The sequence below is a fragment of the Carcharhinus amblyrhynchos genome, chromosome 4 (genome assembly GCF_965287045.1).
Source record: "Carcharhinus amblyrhynchos chromosome 4, sCarAmb.v2.hapA, whole genome shotgun sequence".
Classification (NCBI taxonomy): Eukaryota; Metazoa; Chordata; class Chondrichthyes; order Carcharhiniformes; family Carcharhinidae; genus Carcharhinus; species Carcharhinus amblyrhynchos.
In genome coordinates this window covers 46,983,716-47,004,113 of record NC_137327.1, presented here as the reverse complement: position 1 = coordinate 47,004,113, position 20,398 = coordinate 46,983,716, and the positions used below count along the sequence as shown (strand labels likewise).

At 42.6% G+C, this 20,398-nt stretch overlaps 1 protein-coding gene across 1 annotated transcript in view; it reads right to left on the bottom strand.

Moving 5' to 3' along the window:
• Positions 1-20,398, bottom strand: part of LOC145342571 (BTB/POZ domain-containing protein KCTD19-like) — a 108,132-nt gene that overhangs the window by 55,138 nt on the left and 32,596 nt on the right. The window contains exons 6-7 of the mRNA XM_080188126.1: positions 19,661-19,830; positions 12,776-12,888 (exon numbers count right to left, since the gene is read on the bottom strand). Of these exons, the coding sequence (XP_080044252.1) occupies positions 12,776-12,888; positions 19,661-19,830 (283 nt within the window). The remainder of the gene's footprint in view (positions 1-12,775; positions 12,889-19,660; positions 19,831-20,398) is intronic.

The following is a 20,398-nucleotide window of genomic DNA, read 5'->3' as shown; positions in this document are numbered from 1 at the left end:
AGTCCCAGTGGAGTCTCCTCCTCAAGGTACCATACCCCAAGGGGGTGTTGGCAACCATGGACTTTGATTGGATTCGTTCATAATTATTCTTGGCAAAGTACACAATGATTTGCTGCTGGCTTCTGCAGTATGGCTGAACTCTCCAGTTCTTGAATGCCTGCCGTTGGGCAGTTGGAAGGATTTACAGGCTAGTAATCAACCTGCTTGACCAGATGCACATGTCTTCTATGGCCACCAGATCCTGGAGTTGGACTTGAACATAGAGCCTCTGATCTAGGCTCCAGCACTACACCACAAGACCTTCCTCCTCATGAGTATGCATTCATAAATTTGTCCTGACATGTTTTACAAAGCATTCCTACACAATTCTGATGATATTCCAACTTTATTTACTACAAAAGAAAAGTATAGCACACAAACAGGCCCTTCAGCTCTCCAGGCCTGCACTGACCACGCTGCCCAACTGAACTAAAACTCTCTACCCTCCCAGGGACCATATCCCTCTATTCCCATCCTATTTATGTATTTGTCAAAATGCCCCTTAAAAGCTATCAAAATGTAAAATTAATAAACAAATAGGCATTCAATGTGCATTGCTATGTGATATTGAACCATACAGACCAAGAAATTCCCAGTTTGATTAATATTATTGGCTGAATAACCAATACAATTAATAGTTGCTGCAATTAGACTTGACACCTTAAGTTGGCATAGGAATTCCCAGCTCACAACTATTTAATGCCTCCTGCCACAGGGCACATTACAGATAAGCCCAATTCTGTTAATGCCCATTAGTTTAAATACATTTTGTCATAGTCTTCCTAAGCTCTCAAATAAAGAATGGTCACGCCAGGATGTAGGTTGGACATTCCTGGAGACCACATGACACATAAGAACATAAGAAATAGGAGCAGGAGTAGGCCATCTAGCCCTTCGAGCCTGCTCCGCCATTCAATAAGATCATGGCTGATCTGTCGTGGCTCAGTTCCACATTCCCGCCCTCTCCCCATAACCCTTAATCCCCTCTCTTATCAAAAACCCATCAACCCGCATCTTAAAAATATTTAGCGAGGTAGCCTCCACCACTTCAACGGGCAGAGAATTCCAGAGATTCACCACCCTTTGAGTGAAGAAGTTCTTCCTCAACTCCGTTCTAAACCGCCCCCCCTTTATCTTGAGGCTGTGCCCCCTAGTCCTACTGTCCTTTCTAAGCGGGAAGAGTCTCTCCACCTCCATCCTATCCATCCCATTCATCATCTTATGTGTCTCAATGAGATCTCCCCTCCTTCTTCTAAACTCTAACGAGAACAAGCCTAGTTTATTCAGTCTCTCCTCATAGCTCAACCCCTTCAACTCCGGCATCAGCCTAGTAAACCTCCTCTGCACTCCCTCCAAGACCAAAATATCCTTGCGTAAGTACGGCGACCAAAACTGCACACAGTACTCCAGCTGCGGCCTCACCAATGCCCTATACAGCTGCAGCAAGACCTCCCTACTTTTATATTCAATCCCCCTCGCTATGAAGGCTAGCATCCCATTAGCCTTCCTGACCACCTGCTGCACCTGCAGGCTGGGTTTTTGCGACTCATGCACAAGGACCCCGAGGTCCCTCTGCACCGTCGCCTGCTGCAGTTTTTTGCCACGTAAGTAATAATCCTTCCTACCATTATTCCTACCAAAGTGGACCACCTCGCACTTGCCAACATTAAATTCCATTTGCCAGTTCCTGGCCCATTCGCCCAGTGTATCTAGATCCTTCTGCAGACTCTCCACACCCTCCGCGCAATTTGCCGTTCCCCCAATCTTGGTGTCATCAGCAAATTTCGACACCATACACTCGGTTCCCTCCTCCAGATCATCTATATAGATGGTAAATAGCTGAAGCCCCAGCACCGACCCCTGGGGCACTCCACTAGTCACCATCCACCAATCTGAATAGCACCCATTGACCCCCACTCTCTGCCTCCTATTTGACAACCAATCCTCTATCCATGCTAACACCCTACCCCCAACTCCATGTCCCCTGGGCTTCTGCAATAACCTCCTGTGAGGTACCTTGTCAAACGCCTTCTGAAAATCAAGAAAGACCACATCCACCGGCTCTCCTCTATCCACCGCCCTAGACACATCCTCATAGAACTCCAGTAAATTTGTCAGACACGACTTCCCCTTAACGAAAGCGTGCTGCGTTTGCTCTATCAAGCAATTCCCCTCAAGTTGCCTCGCTATTTCCTCCTTGATGACGGATTCTAACATTTTACCTACAACAGACGTTAAACTAACCAGCCTATAATTCCCTGCCTTTTGCCTGGCATCCTTCTTAAACAACGGCGTAACATTAGCTGTTTTCCAATCTTCCGGCACTTCCCCGGAATCCAGCGACGTTTGGAAAATAACCACCAAGGCATCCACTATCACCTCCGCCATTTCTTTCAGAACCCTCGGATGCATTCCATCCGGTCCTGGGGACTTGTCCACAATCAGTCCCTCCAGTCTGTCGAGCACCGCCTCTCTAGTAACAATAATGTCATTGAGACCCTCCAGTCCCACCACCCTTCCATCTCTAACACCCGGCAAAGTATTCACGTCCTCCTCCGTGAAGACCGAAACAAAAAAGTTATTCAAGACCTCAGCCATTTCCCCATCCCCTACCACTAAGTCCCCCTTCTCATCCTCTAAGGGTCCAATGTTCACCCTAGCCAGCCTCTTCCTTTTTATATATTTATAAAAACTCTTGCTATCCTTTTTTATATTAAGCGCTAGCCCAGCTTCATAGTTTCTCCCACCCTTCTTTATCAAACTCTTTGTCACTCTTTGTTGACATTTAAACCTCTCCCAATCCTCTTCTCGCCCACTACTCTTAGCTACTCTAAACGCCTCCACTTTTAATTTAACACTTTCCTTCACCTCCTTCGTTATCCACGGCTTATTACCTCACCTCCTACGGTCCTTTTTGACCATTGGAATAAATTTCTGCTGAGCACCAACAAAGATCTCCTTAAAGATCCTCCACTGCTCCTCAGCAGACCTACCTTCCAACGCGCTCCCCCAGTCCACATTCGCCAATTCTTCTCTCATCCTACCGTACTCCCCTCTGTTCAAACAAAGGACGCGTGTCCGGGAACCCACTTTCTCCTCCTCCATCTGCACCACAAACTCCACCATACAATGATCACTCTCCCCAAGAGGATCCTTCACCACAAGGTCCCTAATTCTACCCGCCTCATTACATAATACCATATCCAAGATAGCTCGCTCCCTTATCGGCTCCAACACACTGTTCAAGTGCGAATAAAACTGGTCTCCACTAATAACACAAAAAAGCAAGGATGAACTAGCAACCAGTTTCACAGTCTGTTTAATCTTGAAAAGTTAATGGTAAAAGAAGTTGGGAGGATACAAACAGTTTGTACAGAATTACATATAATGTATATAGAGCAGAAACAGACTACTCTGTCTAACCAGTCAATTCTACCATTTACGCTCTACTGTAACATCTTCCTCTAACGCTTTCAATAAAACCTTCAATCCCCTTTTCCCCCTTATATTTACCTAGCCTTCTCTAAATCCATCCACATTATTCATCTTAACCTTTCACTGTGGGAGTCAAATTTTCACTATTTCTAAAGAGTAATTTCACCCTTAATTGCTTTAAAGACTGAGCTACTCAAAGCTCATTTACACTACAGCAAGCAGATTACCTCAGTCAGTGGATAAAAACAGCCAGCTTGATATTTTGGCCTTCAGATACTGGGGAATTAATGAGAAGCTGACAAGACTAGTCTCATTCGGAATTCCCTACAGTCTTTCTCCCAGGATGAACTTAGCAATGTCCAAGATAGTCATATTTAATTCCTGACCAAGATAATACAAATAGATCAAAATTACATTTGGTTGAAATACTAGAGGGCTTGTGCCTGTGGAACCATGACTAACCATATTTAGGAAAACCAAGAATTGGGGAGAAAATTGGACCAAAAAAACTGGGATTTGCATTTAATAGTGTTGATATCGGTGGCAGGTTTCTGCAGTTCTTAACATTTGAATATTCAAATTAGGGACAAGAATAGGCTACTAGACCCCTAATACCTTCTCCATCATTCAATAACATCATGGCTGATTTAATTTTATCAACTCCGTGTCATGCTTACCCTGAATAAACTTTCATCCCCTCATTTACTGGTAATTTATCTACCTCTGTCTTAAAGACATTCAAAGACTCTGAAGATAATTTGAAGATAATTCCAAAGTCTCATGACCTTCTGAGAAAAAAATCCTCATCTCCTGTCTTAAGTGGGCCACCCTTTAGTTTGTAAAACAGGACTCCTAGTTCCAGATTCTCCCATAAGAGGAAACATCCTTTCCACGCCCATTCTGTCAAGTCCCATCACGATCATATTTCAATCAAGACACCTCTTACTACTATGAACTCCAGGGAAAACAAGCCTAGCCTATCTATTCTTTCCTCATAAGAGAAGCCAACCTTTCCAGATATTAATCCAGTAAACCTTCTCTGAACTGCTTCCCATGTATATTAGACTTCCTTAAGCAAGACTACTCCAGATATGGTCTCTTCAATGTCCTGCATAACTGAAACATAACCTCCCTTTTCTTGTAATCAATTCCTCATGCAAAAAGACAATAACTAGAATGTTATTTGCTGCACTTACATACTAATGTTTTGCAAATATTGCACTCGGACACCCAGATCCTACACATTGCAGAGCTCTGCAATCTCTTGCCATTTAGATAATATGCCTTTTTTCCTATTTGCCCTTCCAAAATGGACAACCTCACATTTACCCACATTATACTCCATCAGGTCCTTGTGTGACAATAGTGTGTCTTTAAGAAATGTATTTAAATCATGTTTCTCTGCAGGATGTTTTCAGTCCTTGGGATTTTATTGACACCATGTTGTCTGCAGCTGGTGTCCTTTTTTCGTTACTGAAGCAGTATAATTGACATAATGTTTATTTTAATCTAAACTAATGCAGTGTTCTGTGGTTTTAATATTCCCCCAGAATTGCAGAGTACAGCTTGATTAGGAGTGATTGACAGCAAATGCCATAAGACTGGGGACAGCTATGCTTCATTGGGAAGTCCAATTTTCGTCTTTTTTTTAGAAACAGCAGTGTTTTTCCCCCTCTCTGAAGTTAAAGATTCTGTTGTCTGGATGATGCTGTTTTGAGAAGCTGCAGAGAGAGACATATCCTTTCCTGTCTCTGAAATCTGAAGACTGGAAGTTGCTCGAGACTGGGTTTACCTCTCTAAAGTTTTGCTGTCTTGAGGATATATCCTTCTCTAAAGATTACTGTCCGGATATCTGTCTAGAAGTGGTAGAAAGCTGAAAATCTAGCATCACATGACCATATTGGCATTAGTGCTAACTAATTCTGAAAACAGCACATGTCCATTGGGTATTGCTTTAAATTGGAATAACAAAATAGCTAACTATTAAGATTTAACGCATTATGTTTAAGTCCTGTAATTGGTAACAGTTATGCTAGTTTTTTTGGTTATATTCCAAATGCATCTTAAATAAACCTTGTTTGATAAAAGCTTCCTAGTGGTTCACTTGATTATACCCGGAGTGAAACATCCTATGCCGACCAATGCCAAAATCGACGTAAAACTTAGGAACTGGCTAACTTCACAAAACACCTTGGAGGTTCGGGCATGGGTTTTAATACTTGCTATTCATCTAACCTATCTGTGTCATTTTGTAGTCTCCTTATGTCCTTTTTGGAACTTACTTTCCTGCCTCGCTTTGTGTTATCAGCAAATTTAGCAACCATATCATTAATGATACAAATTGTAAAGGGTTGAGGTCCCAGCACTGATCCCTGTGGCACACCACTTATCACATCCTGCCAACTAGAAAATAACTCAATTATGCCTGATCTGCATTTGGTACCCCCCATACCATGAATTTTATTTCCCCACAGTAACTTTATCAATCTACTACGTCCATTGGTTCCCCTGTGTTGTTAGGGAATAGAACTAGTTTGAATGATTGATATTTGTATTTGTGGACATTAGGAATAAAGTTTAAGCTTAATTTGTGTTCCTATATTTGTGGATCATGAAAGGGTTAAAACTTTACTTAGCTTCATGTTAAGCAAAGGTGCCTGCACATCTTTGATTTTTGCTTTCATTTTAAATTGTGCTTGATTAAGAGATTATGCAATAATATCAAATTGAGAAGTAAAAATGCTGAGCTGTTGCTTAGCAACCAAAAGTCCACACTGAAGAGTACAAGCATTTGGGTTCTGTTGGAACCAGGTACCTGATAAGAAAGCAGTTCTCACAGAAACTGCCAGGACAATTGAGTGTGGAGTGAAAGCAAGTTCCAGAAGCTAAAGAATATAGTCCTAGAAACCAGGGGAAGAAAAAGGTCGCCCCAGGAACATTTAAGTCAAAGGGAAAAAAGAACTAGAATCTCAACAAGGTACTGTTCACTAAAGTTAAAGAGAGGGAGGGAAAGAGGCTCCCAGTTATAGACAGAAGCCCAAGGTGACAATCTGGAGAAGTTGGCTACCGAGAAGCCATTCATTTAAAGGAGTCCTAAGACTGGTGACATCTTAATACAACGCATGAAGCATGGTGTTCAGTCACTATGGCTGAGTACCTGAGAGATTGTATGGGAGTTTGAATTCAGATGGCAATCCAAGTCAGAGAAAGGAGAGTTTGAAATCCTGGATATGGATACTTAGTGAAGTCATCTGAGAGAAAGTCTCAGGTGCAAGAAGATTTCAAAGTGTGTTCTTCGAGAGCAGTGATTAAAAACACTTGTGTGGAAGTCAGAATTCCAGTGAGACTACTTGGCTCACACTGCAGAAGTAGATTTGATGAGGAATCCACAGAAGTTGAATTGGTTGGCATCTGTCACTTGGTTTCAGAGGGTGGTGTGTCTGACCACATTTTGTCAAATCGGTTCACATGGACTGTTTACTTACTGAGAACATTAAAGTACAAGATATCTTCTAACTTGTGTAATTTATAGATTTGTATGTATCTGTGAAATTACAGTGAGAATGCATTTATAGTTAATCGTTTCTAGTTGAATGAATGTTTTATTCTTCATGTAAATGTCAACCAGCAGTCTTCCGACTTGGTCAATCCACATCACTAAACGAAAAATAAAAGTTACAATCTATTGAGCCTAGTGTCAGCAGTACCATCAACTCGGATTGTAGCATTATCAACAGTACGTATTACGTGTTCAAATAATGCCAATAAATTGGTGAAACGTGATTTCTCTTTCACAAAATCATGCTGACTCTGACTGTTTACTTTGAATTATCCAATGCCTGCTATAACATATTTAATAATAGCTTCTTCATTTTCCCTATGACAGATATTAAGCTAACTGGTCTATAGTTTCCCACTTTCATTCTTTCTTCCTTTTTGAATAAAGGAGTTGCATTAGCTCTTTTCCAATCTTATGAATTTTGGAAAATTAAAGCCAACGTATTAACTATTTACTTCAGATAAAAGCAAAATACTGTGGATGCTGGAAAATGAAACAAAAACTGAAAATGCTGGAAAATCTCAGCAGATCTGACAGCATCTGTGAAGAGAGATTAGAACCAACGTTTTGAGTCAGGATGACCCTTGACTGACCTGATGAACTATCTACTCCACTTCTTTTAAGACCCATCAGGGTCCAGGCAAGACTTAGCAAATTGTTGGAACTGCAGATTGACAAGCCATTTTCCTGGTATGTCATTTTCTTGAGTTCCTCCTTCCCTTCCAATTCCTGATTTACAGCTATTTCTGAGATGTTACTTATATCCTCAATATCAAAGACCAGTGCAAACTCCCTATTTAATTAATCTCCCATTTCCCCATTTTCTATTATTAATTCCCAGACTCATTTTCAATAGGTCCAGATTTCAATCTTTTCCTAATGTCTGTAGCAACTTACTATCTGTCTTTATATTTCTAGCTAGTTTTCGTTAATACTCTAATTTGTTTCCCTCCTTATTAATCATTTAGTTATTCTTTGCTGATTTTTATACTCTGCCCAATCCTCTTACCTGCATCAATCTTATGCAATTTTATGTTTTTCTTTAAGTTCAAACTATCTTTTAACTTTTTTAGTTAACCACAGATGGTGGGTCCTCCCCTTGGCATTTTTCTTTCTCTTTGGAATGTATTTATTTTGTGTACACTGAAATATTCCCTTAAAAGTCTTCCATTGCATTTCTGTTGATCTATCCCTTAACCTAAACTGCCAGTTCATTTTTGCTAGCTCTGCTTTCATGCCTTCATAATTGTACTTATTTAAGTTTAAAATACTAGTTTTGGACCACTCTTCTTTCCCTCAAGCTGAACGTAAAATTCAATTATATTATGACCGTTTCTACCTAGGGGCACATTCATCATAAGTTAATTAATTAATCCTATCTCATTGCATATTACCAGATCTAGTCCCTGCTTGGCTCCGGAGTGACTGATCTAAGTTATCCTAAAAACATTCTATGAATTTGTCATCCACTTCTACCTTTGCCCATTTGACTTTTCCAGTTTAAAATGTCCTATGATAATCACTGTACCTTTCTGACAAACTGCCACTATTTTGTCTTTCATAGCCTATCTAACCATGTCATAATAATAATAATAATAATAATAATGGTGAATCTCTGGAATTCTCTGCCCGTTGAAGTGGTGGAGGCTGCCTCGCTAAATATTTTTAAGACGCGGGTTGATGGGTTTTTGATAGAAGAGGGGATTAAGGGTTATGGGGAGAGGGCGGGAAAGTGGAACTGAGCAGCGACAGATCAGCCATGATCTTATTGAATGGCGGGGCAGGCTCGAAGGGCTGGATGGCCTACTCCTGCTCCTATTTCTTATGTTCTTATGTAATAATTACTGTTAGGAGTCCTGTATACCACTCCCACAAGTAACTTTCTTGCCATCATTATCACTCCTCATTTCTATCCAAACTGCCTGGAAAATCGACACAAATGGATACGATCTGCTGGCCATTACAGAGACGTGGCTGCAGGGTGACAGGGACTGGGAGCTGAATGTACAGGGCTATCAAGTGTTTAGGAAGGATAGGCAGGAGGGAAAAGGGGGGGCGTAGCTCTGCTGATTAAGGATAGCATCACGGTGGTAGCAAGGGATGATATTGGAGCCAAGGAGCAGAGGGTGGAATCGTTGTGGGTGGAGATTAGGAACAGCAAAGGGAGGAAGACGCTGGTGGGTGTCATCTATAGGCCCCCGAATAATGATCTGGAGGTGGGGCGGGCTGTTAACGCGCAAATAAGTGCGGCGTGCAGGAATGGGATGGCCGTAGTTATGGGGGATTTCAATCTGCATGTTGATTGGTCGACCCATGTTGGACACGGGGGGCTCGAGGAAGAGTTCTTGGAATGCTGCTGGGATAGTTTCCTCGAACAGTGTGTGTTGGAGCCGACGAGGGAGCGAGCTATCTTGGATCTGGTGCTATGTAATGAGGCGGGTAGAATTAGGGACCTTGTGGTGAAGGATCCTCTTGGGGAGAGTGATCATTGTATGGTGGAGTTTGTGGTGCAGATGGAGGAGGAGAAAGTGGGTTCCCGGACACGCGTCCTCTGTTTGAATAGAGGGGAGTACGGTAGGATGAGAGAAGAATTGGCGAATGTGGACTGGGGGAGCGCGTTAGAGGGAGGGTCTGTTGAGGAGCAGTGGAGGATCTTTAAGGAGATCTTTCTTGGTGCTCAGCGGAAATTTATTCCGATGGTCAAAAAGGATAGTAGGAAGAGAGGTAATAAGCCGTGGATAACGAAGGAGGTGAAGGAAAGTGTTAAATTAAAAGCGGAGGAATTTAGAGTAGCTAAGAGTAGTGGGCGAGAAGAGGATTGGGAGAGGTTTAAATGTCAACAAAGATTGACAAAGAAGTTGATAAAGAAGGGTAGGAGAAACTATGAAGCTGGGCTAGCGCTTAATATAAAAAAGGATAGCAAGAGTTTTTATAAATATATAAAAAGGAAGAGGCTGGCTAGGGTGAATGTTGGTCCTTTAGAGGATGAGAAAGGGGACCTAGTGGTAGGGGATGAGGATATGGCTAAGGTATTGAATAACTTTTTTGTTTCTGTCTTCACGGAGGAGGACGTGAATAATTTGCCGGGTGTTAGCGATGGAAAGGTGGTAGGACTGGAGGGTCTTAATGACATTACTGTTACTAGAGAGGCGATGCTCGACAGACTGGAGGGACTGATTGTGGACAAGTCCCCAGGACCGGATGGAATGCATCCGAGGGTTCTGAAAGAAATGGCGGAGGTGATAGCGAATGCCTTGGTGGTTATTTTCCAGACGTCGCTGGATTCCGGGCAAGTGCCGGATGATTGGAAAACGGCTAATGTTACACCGTTGTTTAAGAAGGGTGCCAGGCAAAAGGCGGGGAATTATAGGCCGGTTAGTTTAACGTCTGTGGTAGGTAAAATGTTAGAATCTGTCATTAAGGAGGAAATTGCGAGGCATCTTGAAGGGAATTGCTTGATAGAGCAGACGCAGCACGGTTTCATTAAAGGGAAGTCGTGTCTGACAAATTTACTGGAGTTCTATGAGGATGTGTCTAGGGCGGTGGATAGAGGAGAGCCGGTGGATGTGGTCTTTCTAGATTTTCAGAAGGCGTTTGACAAAGTGCCTCACAAGAAGTTATTGCAGAAGGTCAAGGGACATGGAGTTGAGGGTAGGGTGTTAGCGTGGATAGAGGATTGGTTGTCAAATAGGAGGCAGAGAGTGGGGGTCAACGGGTGCTATTCGGATTGGCGGATGGTGACTAGTGGAGTGCCCCAGGGGTCGGTGCTGGGGCCTCAGCTTTTTACCATTTATATAGATGATCTGGAGGAGGGAACCGAGTGTAGGGTGTCAAAATTTGCTGATGACACCAAGATTGGGGGAAAGGCAAATTGTGCGGAGGGTGTGGAGAGTCTGCAGAAGGATCTAGATAGGCTGGGCAAATGGGCCAGGAAATGGCAAATGGAATTTAATGTTGGCAAGTGTGAGGTGGTCCACTTTGGTAGGAAGAATGGTAGGAAGGACTATTACTTACGGGGCGAAAAACTGCAGCAGGCGACGGTGCAGAGGGACCTCGGGGTCCTTGTGCATGAGTCGCAAAAACCCAGCTTGCAGGTGCAGCCGGTGGTCAGGAAGGCGAATGGGATGCCGGCCTTCATAGCGAGGGGGATTGAATATAAAAGTAGGGAGGTCTTGCTGCAGCTGTATAGGGCATTGGTGAGGCCGCAGCTGGAGTACTGTGTGCAGTTTTGGGTGCCGCACCTGCGCAAAGATATTTTGGCCTTGGAGGGAGTGCAGAGGAGGTTTACTAGGCTGATACCAGAGTTGAGGGGGTTGAGCTATGAGGAGAGGCTGAATAAACTGGGCTTGTACTCATTAGAGTTTAGAAGAATGAGGGGAGATCTCATTGAGACGTATAAGATGATGAATGGGATGGATAGGATAGAGGTGGAGAGACTCTTCCCGCTCAAAAAAGACAGTAGGACTAGGGGGCACAGCCTCAAGATAAAAGGGGGGCGGTTTAGAACGGAGTTGAGGAGGAACTTCTTCCCTCAAAGGGTGGTGAATTTCTGGAATTCTCTGCCCGTTGAAGTGGTGGAGGCTGCCTCGCTAAATAATTTTAAGACGCGGGTTGATGGGTTTTTGATAAGAGAGGGGATTAAGGGTTATGGGGAGAAAGCGGGAAAGTGGAACTGAGCAGCGACAGATCAGCCATGATCTTATTGAATGGCGGGGCAGGCTCGAAGGGCTAGATGGCCTACTCCTGCTCCTATTTCTTATGTAAGTTCTTTTGTAAAATCACTCTCTACTGTACTAATGTCATCTCTAATTAACAGAACCACTGCTCCACCTTTTCATAACTTCCTATGCTTCCTAAATGTCACACACTCTTCAATAATCAAATCCCAATCAATGCCATCCTGCAACTCTTCTGAATAGCAGCTGTTTGGCAGAATATATGAGTAACTTTGGAAAAATCTCTGAACACTTTGAAAGCTTTAAGAAAAATCTAAAAAACTTAGAAGTGGATTCTGTAATATGTTGCAACCTCAGTGAAGTTAACACATGGCCAGGAATCTATTTAAGGATTTACACATAGACAGGAAATACTGCCATTTTGAAAAATGTGTCAAAAGGATTTGAAGTAATAAATAGTTTCAATAAGAACTGCAATATTTGTCTTTTTTTAGAAGTCTCGAGTAAGTGATCTATTTAATGATGATTAACAAAATGACCTTGGAATACTGACTCTTAGTTATAAACACGAAAGCAGTACAGTCTTTAAAATATTTAGTCAATTATCGTGCCCCTGTTCCCATTGAACATATGGCTCCCCAGCATAAAATTCAGGAGACAGATCGTGGAGTTCACCCCTTTAATGCTTGGCATACTAATTGTGCTAGTCTGTTATTTCTCATATGGGGCAAACCTAGCAGATCTGGCTTCTGCCCCTAATTATAGCTCCACCTAAGGGAAGCACAGACCCATGCCACTTTGATTCTAATAATCTCAGAGTTGACGTATCAAAATAATAAATCAACTTTGAAACTGACAATCATGAAAACAATGAAAATTTTGTAATCTAAATGATAATACATTTTTTTCAGTTTCAGCTGTTTTCATGGTACTAATGCTAGTGATAAACTGATTATTACCCCAGAAAACATAAATGTTTGTTACATAAATATTATATGATAATACAAATGATAAACAGTGTTAGGATGTATGCCAAACAGATTGTTAAAAGAAAGGACAAACATACCTTTAAGAACGTATTCAGGTAAGTGGCATACCAATAATTTCCCACATAAACTTTCACAATTTGATGAAGAGTATGGCTGTGTACATCAGCAGTCCAACAATCATCCAAAGAACCTTAAAATACAATTTAAGGGTTATGAATCAGTGTTAGGAAGTTGCTTGAATTTAAATGCGTACATAAACGCAGAAACATCTGCCTGTTTCATATCACTGTTGCATGGTAAGAGACATGATGCGGAGTTGCTGGCGCTGGACTGGAGTAAGCACAATAAATAATCTCACAACACCAGGTTAAAGTCCAACTGGTTTATTTAGTAGCACGAGCTTTCGGAGCACTGCCCCTTCATCGGGTGAGGTACTCCGGGGCAGCGCTCCGAAAGCTTGTGTTACCAAATAAACCTGTTGGACTTTAACCTGATGTTATTAGACTAACTATGGTAAGAGACAGTAATACTTGAATTGAAATTTTTGATCAAAACTAGAGGTTGTTCACCTGTATATAGCCAGATTGCTGCTGGCTACATACAGGTGAACAGAAACTAACCAAATCTGACCAGCATACACTGTATAATCTGGCAATATAATCTGTTAACAGCTACAAGAGCTACTAGTTTAATAAAACTCTTTGGGGTTGTGGAATGTTTAACAAAAGACACAAGTTGTAAAAAATCACGTCAAAACCAATAGAGACGTAGTTTTAAACTATATTTTGCATTAATATCGAGTTAGATCTTTGGAAAAGCTTCATGTACACAAAAGCATGATGACTGGAAACATAGACAATCAATTGGCATGACTGAATGCATTTTAAAAGATGGAAATTCTTCATCTGTCTTAAGTGGTCCAAAGTGTTTTAAAGCTGCAAAGAAAGACTGTGCCAACCTGTGCCAGACAATACCAGGACACTGCTCTGACCATGTCCCTCTCCCCTGGGGGCTATACTTGCACACCGCTGGGAGGTTCCCAACAAGACATTCACATCTGGGTGAACCTGTTGTAAACTTGACCAATGAGACATCACGTCGGTGAAGTTTGAAATTACACCAAGAAAGGAATATATGCAAAGGGAGTCTTTAATTATTTTAAATATATTAAAATCAGGTTCATTCCCGTTACGGGCATGAATCGGAAATCGTGACTTCTGAGTTTTGCTGAATCTTGAGCTCCTGCTGCTATTCCAACGTATCAAGAGTGTTGACAAATTTACTAGAGTTCTTTGAGGAAGTATCAGCCAGAGTAGATAGAGGAGAACAAGTCATTGTTGTATATTTGGATTTTCAAAAAAGCAATTGATGAGATGCCGCACAAAAGGCTACTAGACTTGATAGGAGCTCATGGTGTTGGAGTAATATTCTGGCATGCTAAAGAATTACTTAACTAACAAGGAACAATAAAGAGGTCTTCTTCAGATTGGAGGGTGCCAACTAGTGGAATGCCACAAAGATCAATGTTGAGACCACAGGTCTTCACAACATATGTTGTTGTTCATCCATCGTCATTGATGAGGACCTCGACACCATTAGTCATTTTGAGGCTGGCTGAGGTGACTGATCAGGCCAATTCGGGCACGAAATGTCCTGGCACATATTGGACAGACTTGTGTAGGCACTGTAGTTGTTGTGCTAGTGGCTCTGGACTTGCGCAGCTTGTGCTTAAGTTGTGCTTCAGCAATACACCTTGCTTCGTAAGCTTGACAGCCTTTGTGGATGAGGCAGCACCACGTAGGGTGGTTTTGTGCCAGTGTTTCCCAGGTGGTTGTGTCTATGTCAAGCGACTTCAGGGAGGCCTTGAGTGTGTCTTTGAAACGTTTCTTCTGCCCTCCATGCGAGCATCTTCCAGCAGAGAGTTCCCCAAAAAGGAGTGGCTATACGTTCGTCTGACATACAGATGACATCATCTGCCCACTGGATCTGCGCTCTCATCAATGTGTGCACTGATGGTAGACTTGCTCTAGAGAGAACTTCAGCGTCTGGTACTTTGTCTTGCCATCTGATGCGTAATACTCTGCGAAGACAAGTCATGTGGAAATGATTAAGCTGTCTTGCATGACTTCGCTACACAGTCCACGTTTCACAGGCATACAGGAGGGTAGTGAGTACCACAGCGTTGTAAACCTTCAGTTTTGTTGCTGGGCTGATTCCTCGATGTTCCCATACAGTGGAGCACAGTCTACCAAAAGCAGAACTTGCTTTTGCTATTCTGCAGTTAACTTCTGCATCAACTTAAGAAACAGGAGCAGGAGTAGGCCATCTAGCCCTTCGGGCCTGCCCCACCATTCAATAAGATCATGGCTGATTAAGTCACTGCTTGGGAGAGGGTGCTGCCAAGGTAAGAAAACTGGTCCACTGCCTGTAGTTTCTGCCCTTTGATTGTGATTATGAGTTTTGTGTACGGTGCATGAGGAGCAGGTTGGTGCATGACTTCAGTCTTTTTAATGTTGATGGTGAGTCCAAAGTTGTCACAAGCTGTGGAAAATCTGTCCATACTGACTTGCATCTTTGGCTCTGAACCAGTATACAGGGCGCAGTCATCAGCAAAGAGGAAGTCTCTCAGAACAGTCTCCTTCACTTTGGTAATAGCTTGAAGTCTCCTCAGGTTGAAGAGCTTCCCATCCACTCTGTACTTGAGACTGATTCCAGCAACACTGTCCTGGAAGGCATCATTCAGCATGGCAGTAAACATCATGTTGAACAGTATGGGTGCCAGCACACAGCCCTGTTTGACGCCATTGGTGACTGGGATCCGAGCCCTCTTTATAATGAGAGTTGTACCATCTGTACTCAGGAGGGGAAGAGAGACTGAAGTCCCTAGAGAGTGTTGAGGGCTTCGTAGAACCATTTCAAGTCGTTTCTGTCAGCGTATCCCTGTATTTCATCTGCCTTGGCGCTCAGCCAGGCATCCTGCATTTTATGCAGTTTATTTTGGTCTGTGCTGCGAGCACTAGTAAAAGCATTTTTCTTGGCGGCTGATGATGGGTCATTCTGACTGGCCCGATGAAGATGGCGCTTTTCAACAAGTAGAGCCTGTATCTCCTCATCATTCTCATCAAACCAGTCATGCTGCTTGCGGGTAGAGGGCCCGAGCATCTTCAATGCAGATGTATGGACAGCATCTGCACTAAGGCGTTCCCAGACATCTTCATGGCTGCCTGTGAGGTGTAGGTCAGCAAGCTTGATTTCTAAGTCTTCAGCCAGTGCTGAAGCTATGCTTGCCACATTGATTTTTTTTCATAATTTTGCTTCCCTGTGGTCACCTCTTGGGTCTGATGCGGAGCCTCATTTTGGAGACAATAAGCCTGTGAACTGTCCAGCAGTCAGCACTACACATGGCCTTGATCACTCTGACATCCTGCCTATCTTTTCTCCTAACAATGATACAGTCGATAAGATGCCAATGCTTAGAGCGGGGGTGCATCCAAGGGGTCTTGTTACAAGTAGGCAGACAGAAAGTTGTGTTGGTGATGAGGAGGTCATGTGCTGCACAGACCTTCATTAGGAGTAGGCCATTACTGTTACACTTGCCCGCTCCATGCCTCCCAATGACTCCCTGCCAGATTGCATAGTCACACCCTACTTTTGCATTGAAATTGCCAAGCAAGATCAGCTTGTTGGTACTGCTCACTACTGATTAGTAGGGCGTCTAGTCCTTTGTAGAACTTGTCTTTCATCTCGTCCGGGTTGTTCATTGTGGGGGCATAGGCGCTGATCAGGGTGGCTCGACTTCTGTTCTGCAGTGGAAGCTATAATGTCATAAGCCAGTCGTTTGTGCCCTTGGGTAGACTAGCAAGTTTCCGAACAAGGTGACTCCTGACAGCGAATCCAACTCCAACATCACGACGGTCATCGCTGCCGCAACCGCTCCAGAAAAAAAAAGTGTATCCACCTCCAGTTTCAGTCGACTGACCTACGTTGGCAAGACAAGTTTCACTCAGGGCTGCAATGTCAATGTTGTATCTTGCAAGCTCTCTGGCAACTAAGGCTGTTCTTCTCTCTGATCTGTCTGCTGTAGGGTTGTCCAAAAGCATGCGCACTTTCCAAGTGCCAATGGTGAGTGGTGACATCTTGTGTTTTATTTTGTTTGTTCGACCGCAAGATGGGATCCCTGGCAGTTGCGGTAAACTGCCAAGGTGTAGTGTAGTAAAAAGTCTGACAACACCAGGTTTTAGTCCAACCTATTTATTTGATAATATTCTCACTAGCTTTCGAGGGGACAGCCTCTTCGTCAGGTGAATGGAGAGTTCTGGCCTCAGACAGAGCACATAAAGCACAGACAGTTTAGAGATTACTGATTAAATTTTAATCAGTATCAGTAATCTCTAAACTGTCTGTGCTTTATATGCTCTGTCTGAGGCCAGAACTCTCCATTCACCTGACGAAGAGGCTGTCCCCTCGAAAGCTAGTGAGAATATTATCAAATAAATAGGTTGGACTAAAACCTGGTGTTGTCAGACTTTTTACTGTGTTTACGCCAGTCCAACGCCGGCATACCCACAAGGTGTAGTGTAGCAGGCAACGTTTAAGGCACCTTTTCTAGCCCCTTCCTTATTCTACGGAGGTGAGCAGCGCGTTCCTGAAGAGGACTGCTCAGTGGCCCAGGTAGACGCTGAGTTTCACTGCTGCTTCAGTCAGCGGAAAACAACCATTAGACCTGAGCCACCTGTGTGCAGGTCACCTTACTACCGGAAGGACGTGGAGACCCCGGACAGAGTAGGTTTATCAGGATGCTGCCTGGTATGGAAGGACTGGGTTATGAGGAAAGATTGGAAAAACTGGGGCTCTTCTCCTTAGAAAGACGGAGATTAAGGGGGGGATCTGATAGAGGTGTATAAAATAATGAAGGGTATAGATAGAGTCAACAGTGGCAGGCTTTTTCCTGGATTGGAGACAAATATCACGAGGGGTCACGAGCTAAGGGTGAGGGGGTAGAAGTATAATTTGGATACTAGAGGGAGGTTTTTCACATAGAGGGTCGTGGGGGTATGGAATGCACTACCAAGTAAGGTGGTGGAGGCAGGCACGCTGGACTTGTTTAAGGTTTACTTAGATAGGCACATGAGTGAAACAGGGATGGAGGGTTATAGGAGATGGTTTTAAAAAGGGTCAGAGCCTCGGGATGATACTGGAAATGTAATACAAATGTTAATATTTTGTCTCTTTTAATCCACAGGTGTGTCGGTCCGCCTTGTTGTCTAACGAGGGGCATGCACACAGTGGGTCGTGCGTGGGCTGCTCTTGGATGTTTCGAGAGTGGCCTAGTACTTCACATTGTTGTGTGTGCTTAAACCTGGACCAGCAGATGGGCACCACAACAGCTCAGTGACAATCACTGCTAGCTGTGCAGATACATGGATTTGGGCCAGTGTCTGTGGGAGTTCGCGCACTCTCCCTGTGGTTGCGTGGGTTTCCTCCGGGTGCTCCGGTTTCCTCCCACACCCCAAAGATGTGCTCTTAGGCTGATTGGTGTACCAAATTGTCCCTACACTATTCTCCCCTGAACCTGGTTACAATAGGGGTACCATTCGCATACACACGGGGCAAGGTAGGTGTAGGAAAATGCTTTGTTAAGATGGCAGCGCGGGCTCGTTGGGCTGAAGGGCCTGTTTCCCGTGCTGGGTTGTTCTTCGTTGTTACACTGACAATTTGCCAATTCTCTGGGACTTTTCTAGAATTTAAGGCTTCTTAATTATGACCAGTGCATCCACTATCTCTGCAACTACTTCCTTTAATATCGTAGGATTCAACCTATCAGGCCCAAGAGACTTACTGTTTTTCCCCAAGTGAGTTTCACTTGTACTTCTTCCCCAGTGATAATTATTGTTTTTATTTCCTCTCCAGCTTTGGCTCTTTCAGAGAGTTGGTGCAAATTCAATAAGCCAAAAGGCCTTCTTTCCCACTGTAGGAATTTAATGGAGATCCTATGTAGGAGTTCTGTAAAGTATTTTGGGCTGTTATTAGTGTCTTTCACCATGAAGACAGAGACAAATAACTTATTTAATTCCTCTGCCATTTCATGGCTCTCCATTATTATTTCCCCAGTCTCATTCTCTAAGGGGCCAATGTTCACTTTGGCCTCTCTCTTCCTTTTCATTTTTTAAAGAATCTCTTACTGTCCATTTTTACATTACTTACTAATTTACCCTCAAATCTTCTCCTTGATTATTTTTGGTCATCTTTCGTTGGTTTTTAAAACTTTCCCAATCCTCTGGCTTACCTTTAATCTTCACCACACTTTTTTCTTTCAGTTTAACACTACTCCTAACTTCGCTGGTTAATATTTATCTACTTCCTTGAATCCTCCTTCCCCAGTAGGATATATCTTTGTTGTGAACCATGAATTATTTTTTATAAATATCTGCCATTGTTAATCAACTGTCTTTTCTATTAAACTCCTTTCCCAGTCCACTCCAGCATATGTCCTCATTCCTTTGTAATTACCCTTATTTAAGTTTAGTACATTTGTTTCTGGCCCAAATTTCTCACTCAAACTGAATGCCTTTTTATGGTCATCATTTCCTAAAGAATCTATTACTTTGAAATTGTTTACTAAATCTGCCTTGTTACCTATTACCAAATTCAAAATAGTCTGATCCCTGGTTGAATGCAGAGATATTCAGTGCTTAAGTTGAGCAGTTTGGTCAGTTGCTGAAGAGTATGCTTAGCGAGAGGTGAACCCTCACTGGGAGGTTTGTAATGTATTTGTGAGTAACAGCTGTATTGCTAATGGATCTATTGTATTGTTAATTAGTATTCCTGCCAAACTTAGTATTCATTAGTATTTGAGGTGAGTATAGCCAACTGATTGTTCTGAATTCTCATGCTTGAGCCGTAACCTAAGATGGGTTACATCTTACAGTGTGAAAGAAGTATTGCATTTTAAATCAACTTACTTATATTACAGCTTGATTCAATTGTCTCCTTTTTCCTTTTTTGTAGGTACAGTCGCATAGCATCTTTTACAGGCTGATAGAGGCTGTCATGTCGATCCAGAAATACACAAACTGCACACATCTGAGATACATCTTCAGTCAACGGTAGGCGGCATGTCCCTAGCCAGCTTCTGAAGACATAAATAATGTCAACCTCTTCCAGTTAGGTCAACAAACTTAAGCAAAAGCAAATAAGAAAACAACAATTTAAATATCTAATTTATAAACATAACACTCCACACTGTAATTGAGACTGAATGAATCAATTATTTTGATTTTGCATTGGCCACATTACCACAAAAAGTTTAAAATCTTAAATATTTAGAAAAATAAGTGGGAAAATCCTGGAAATGTATAATCTGCTAATAAAATCACAGAACCATCCACTTCTGATGATGTAATCTTGTTTACATTAATCATTTCTGAAATGTTAAAACTGTAGTTAAAATATAAGCTTAAAAATTTGATTGCACTTGAATTAGGGCATGATCCAGGTGCACTACAACACACCTAACGAGGACCACCATGCACTGTGGTTGGCTGCATTCCACCAATTTATAATGGAGCCAGCCTCTACCCACCACATTAAGTAAAATATTAAAACTTCCCTTTCTGGGGTTAGCCTCCAGCAGTCTCTTGAAGGACTGCTTAAGGACTGGTTTGGCTGCTGAGCGCCTGAAGAAACTAACCATAGACAAG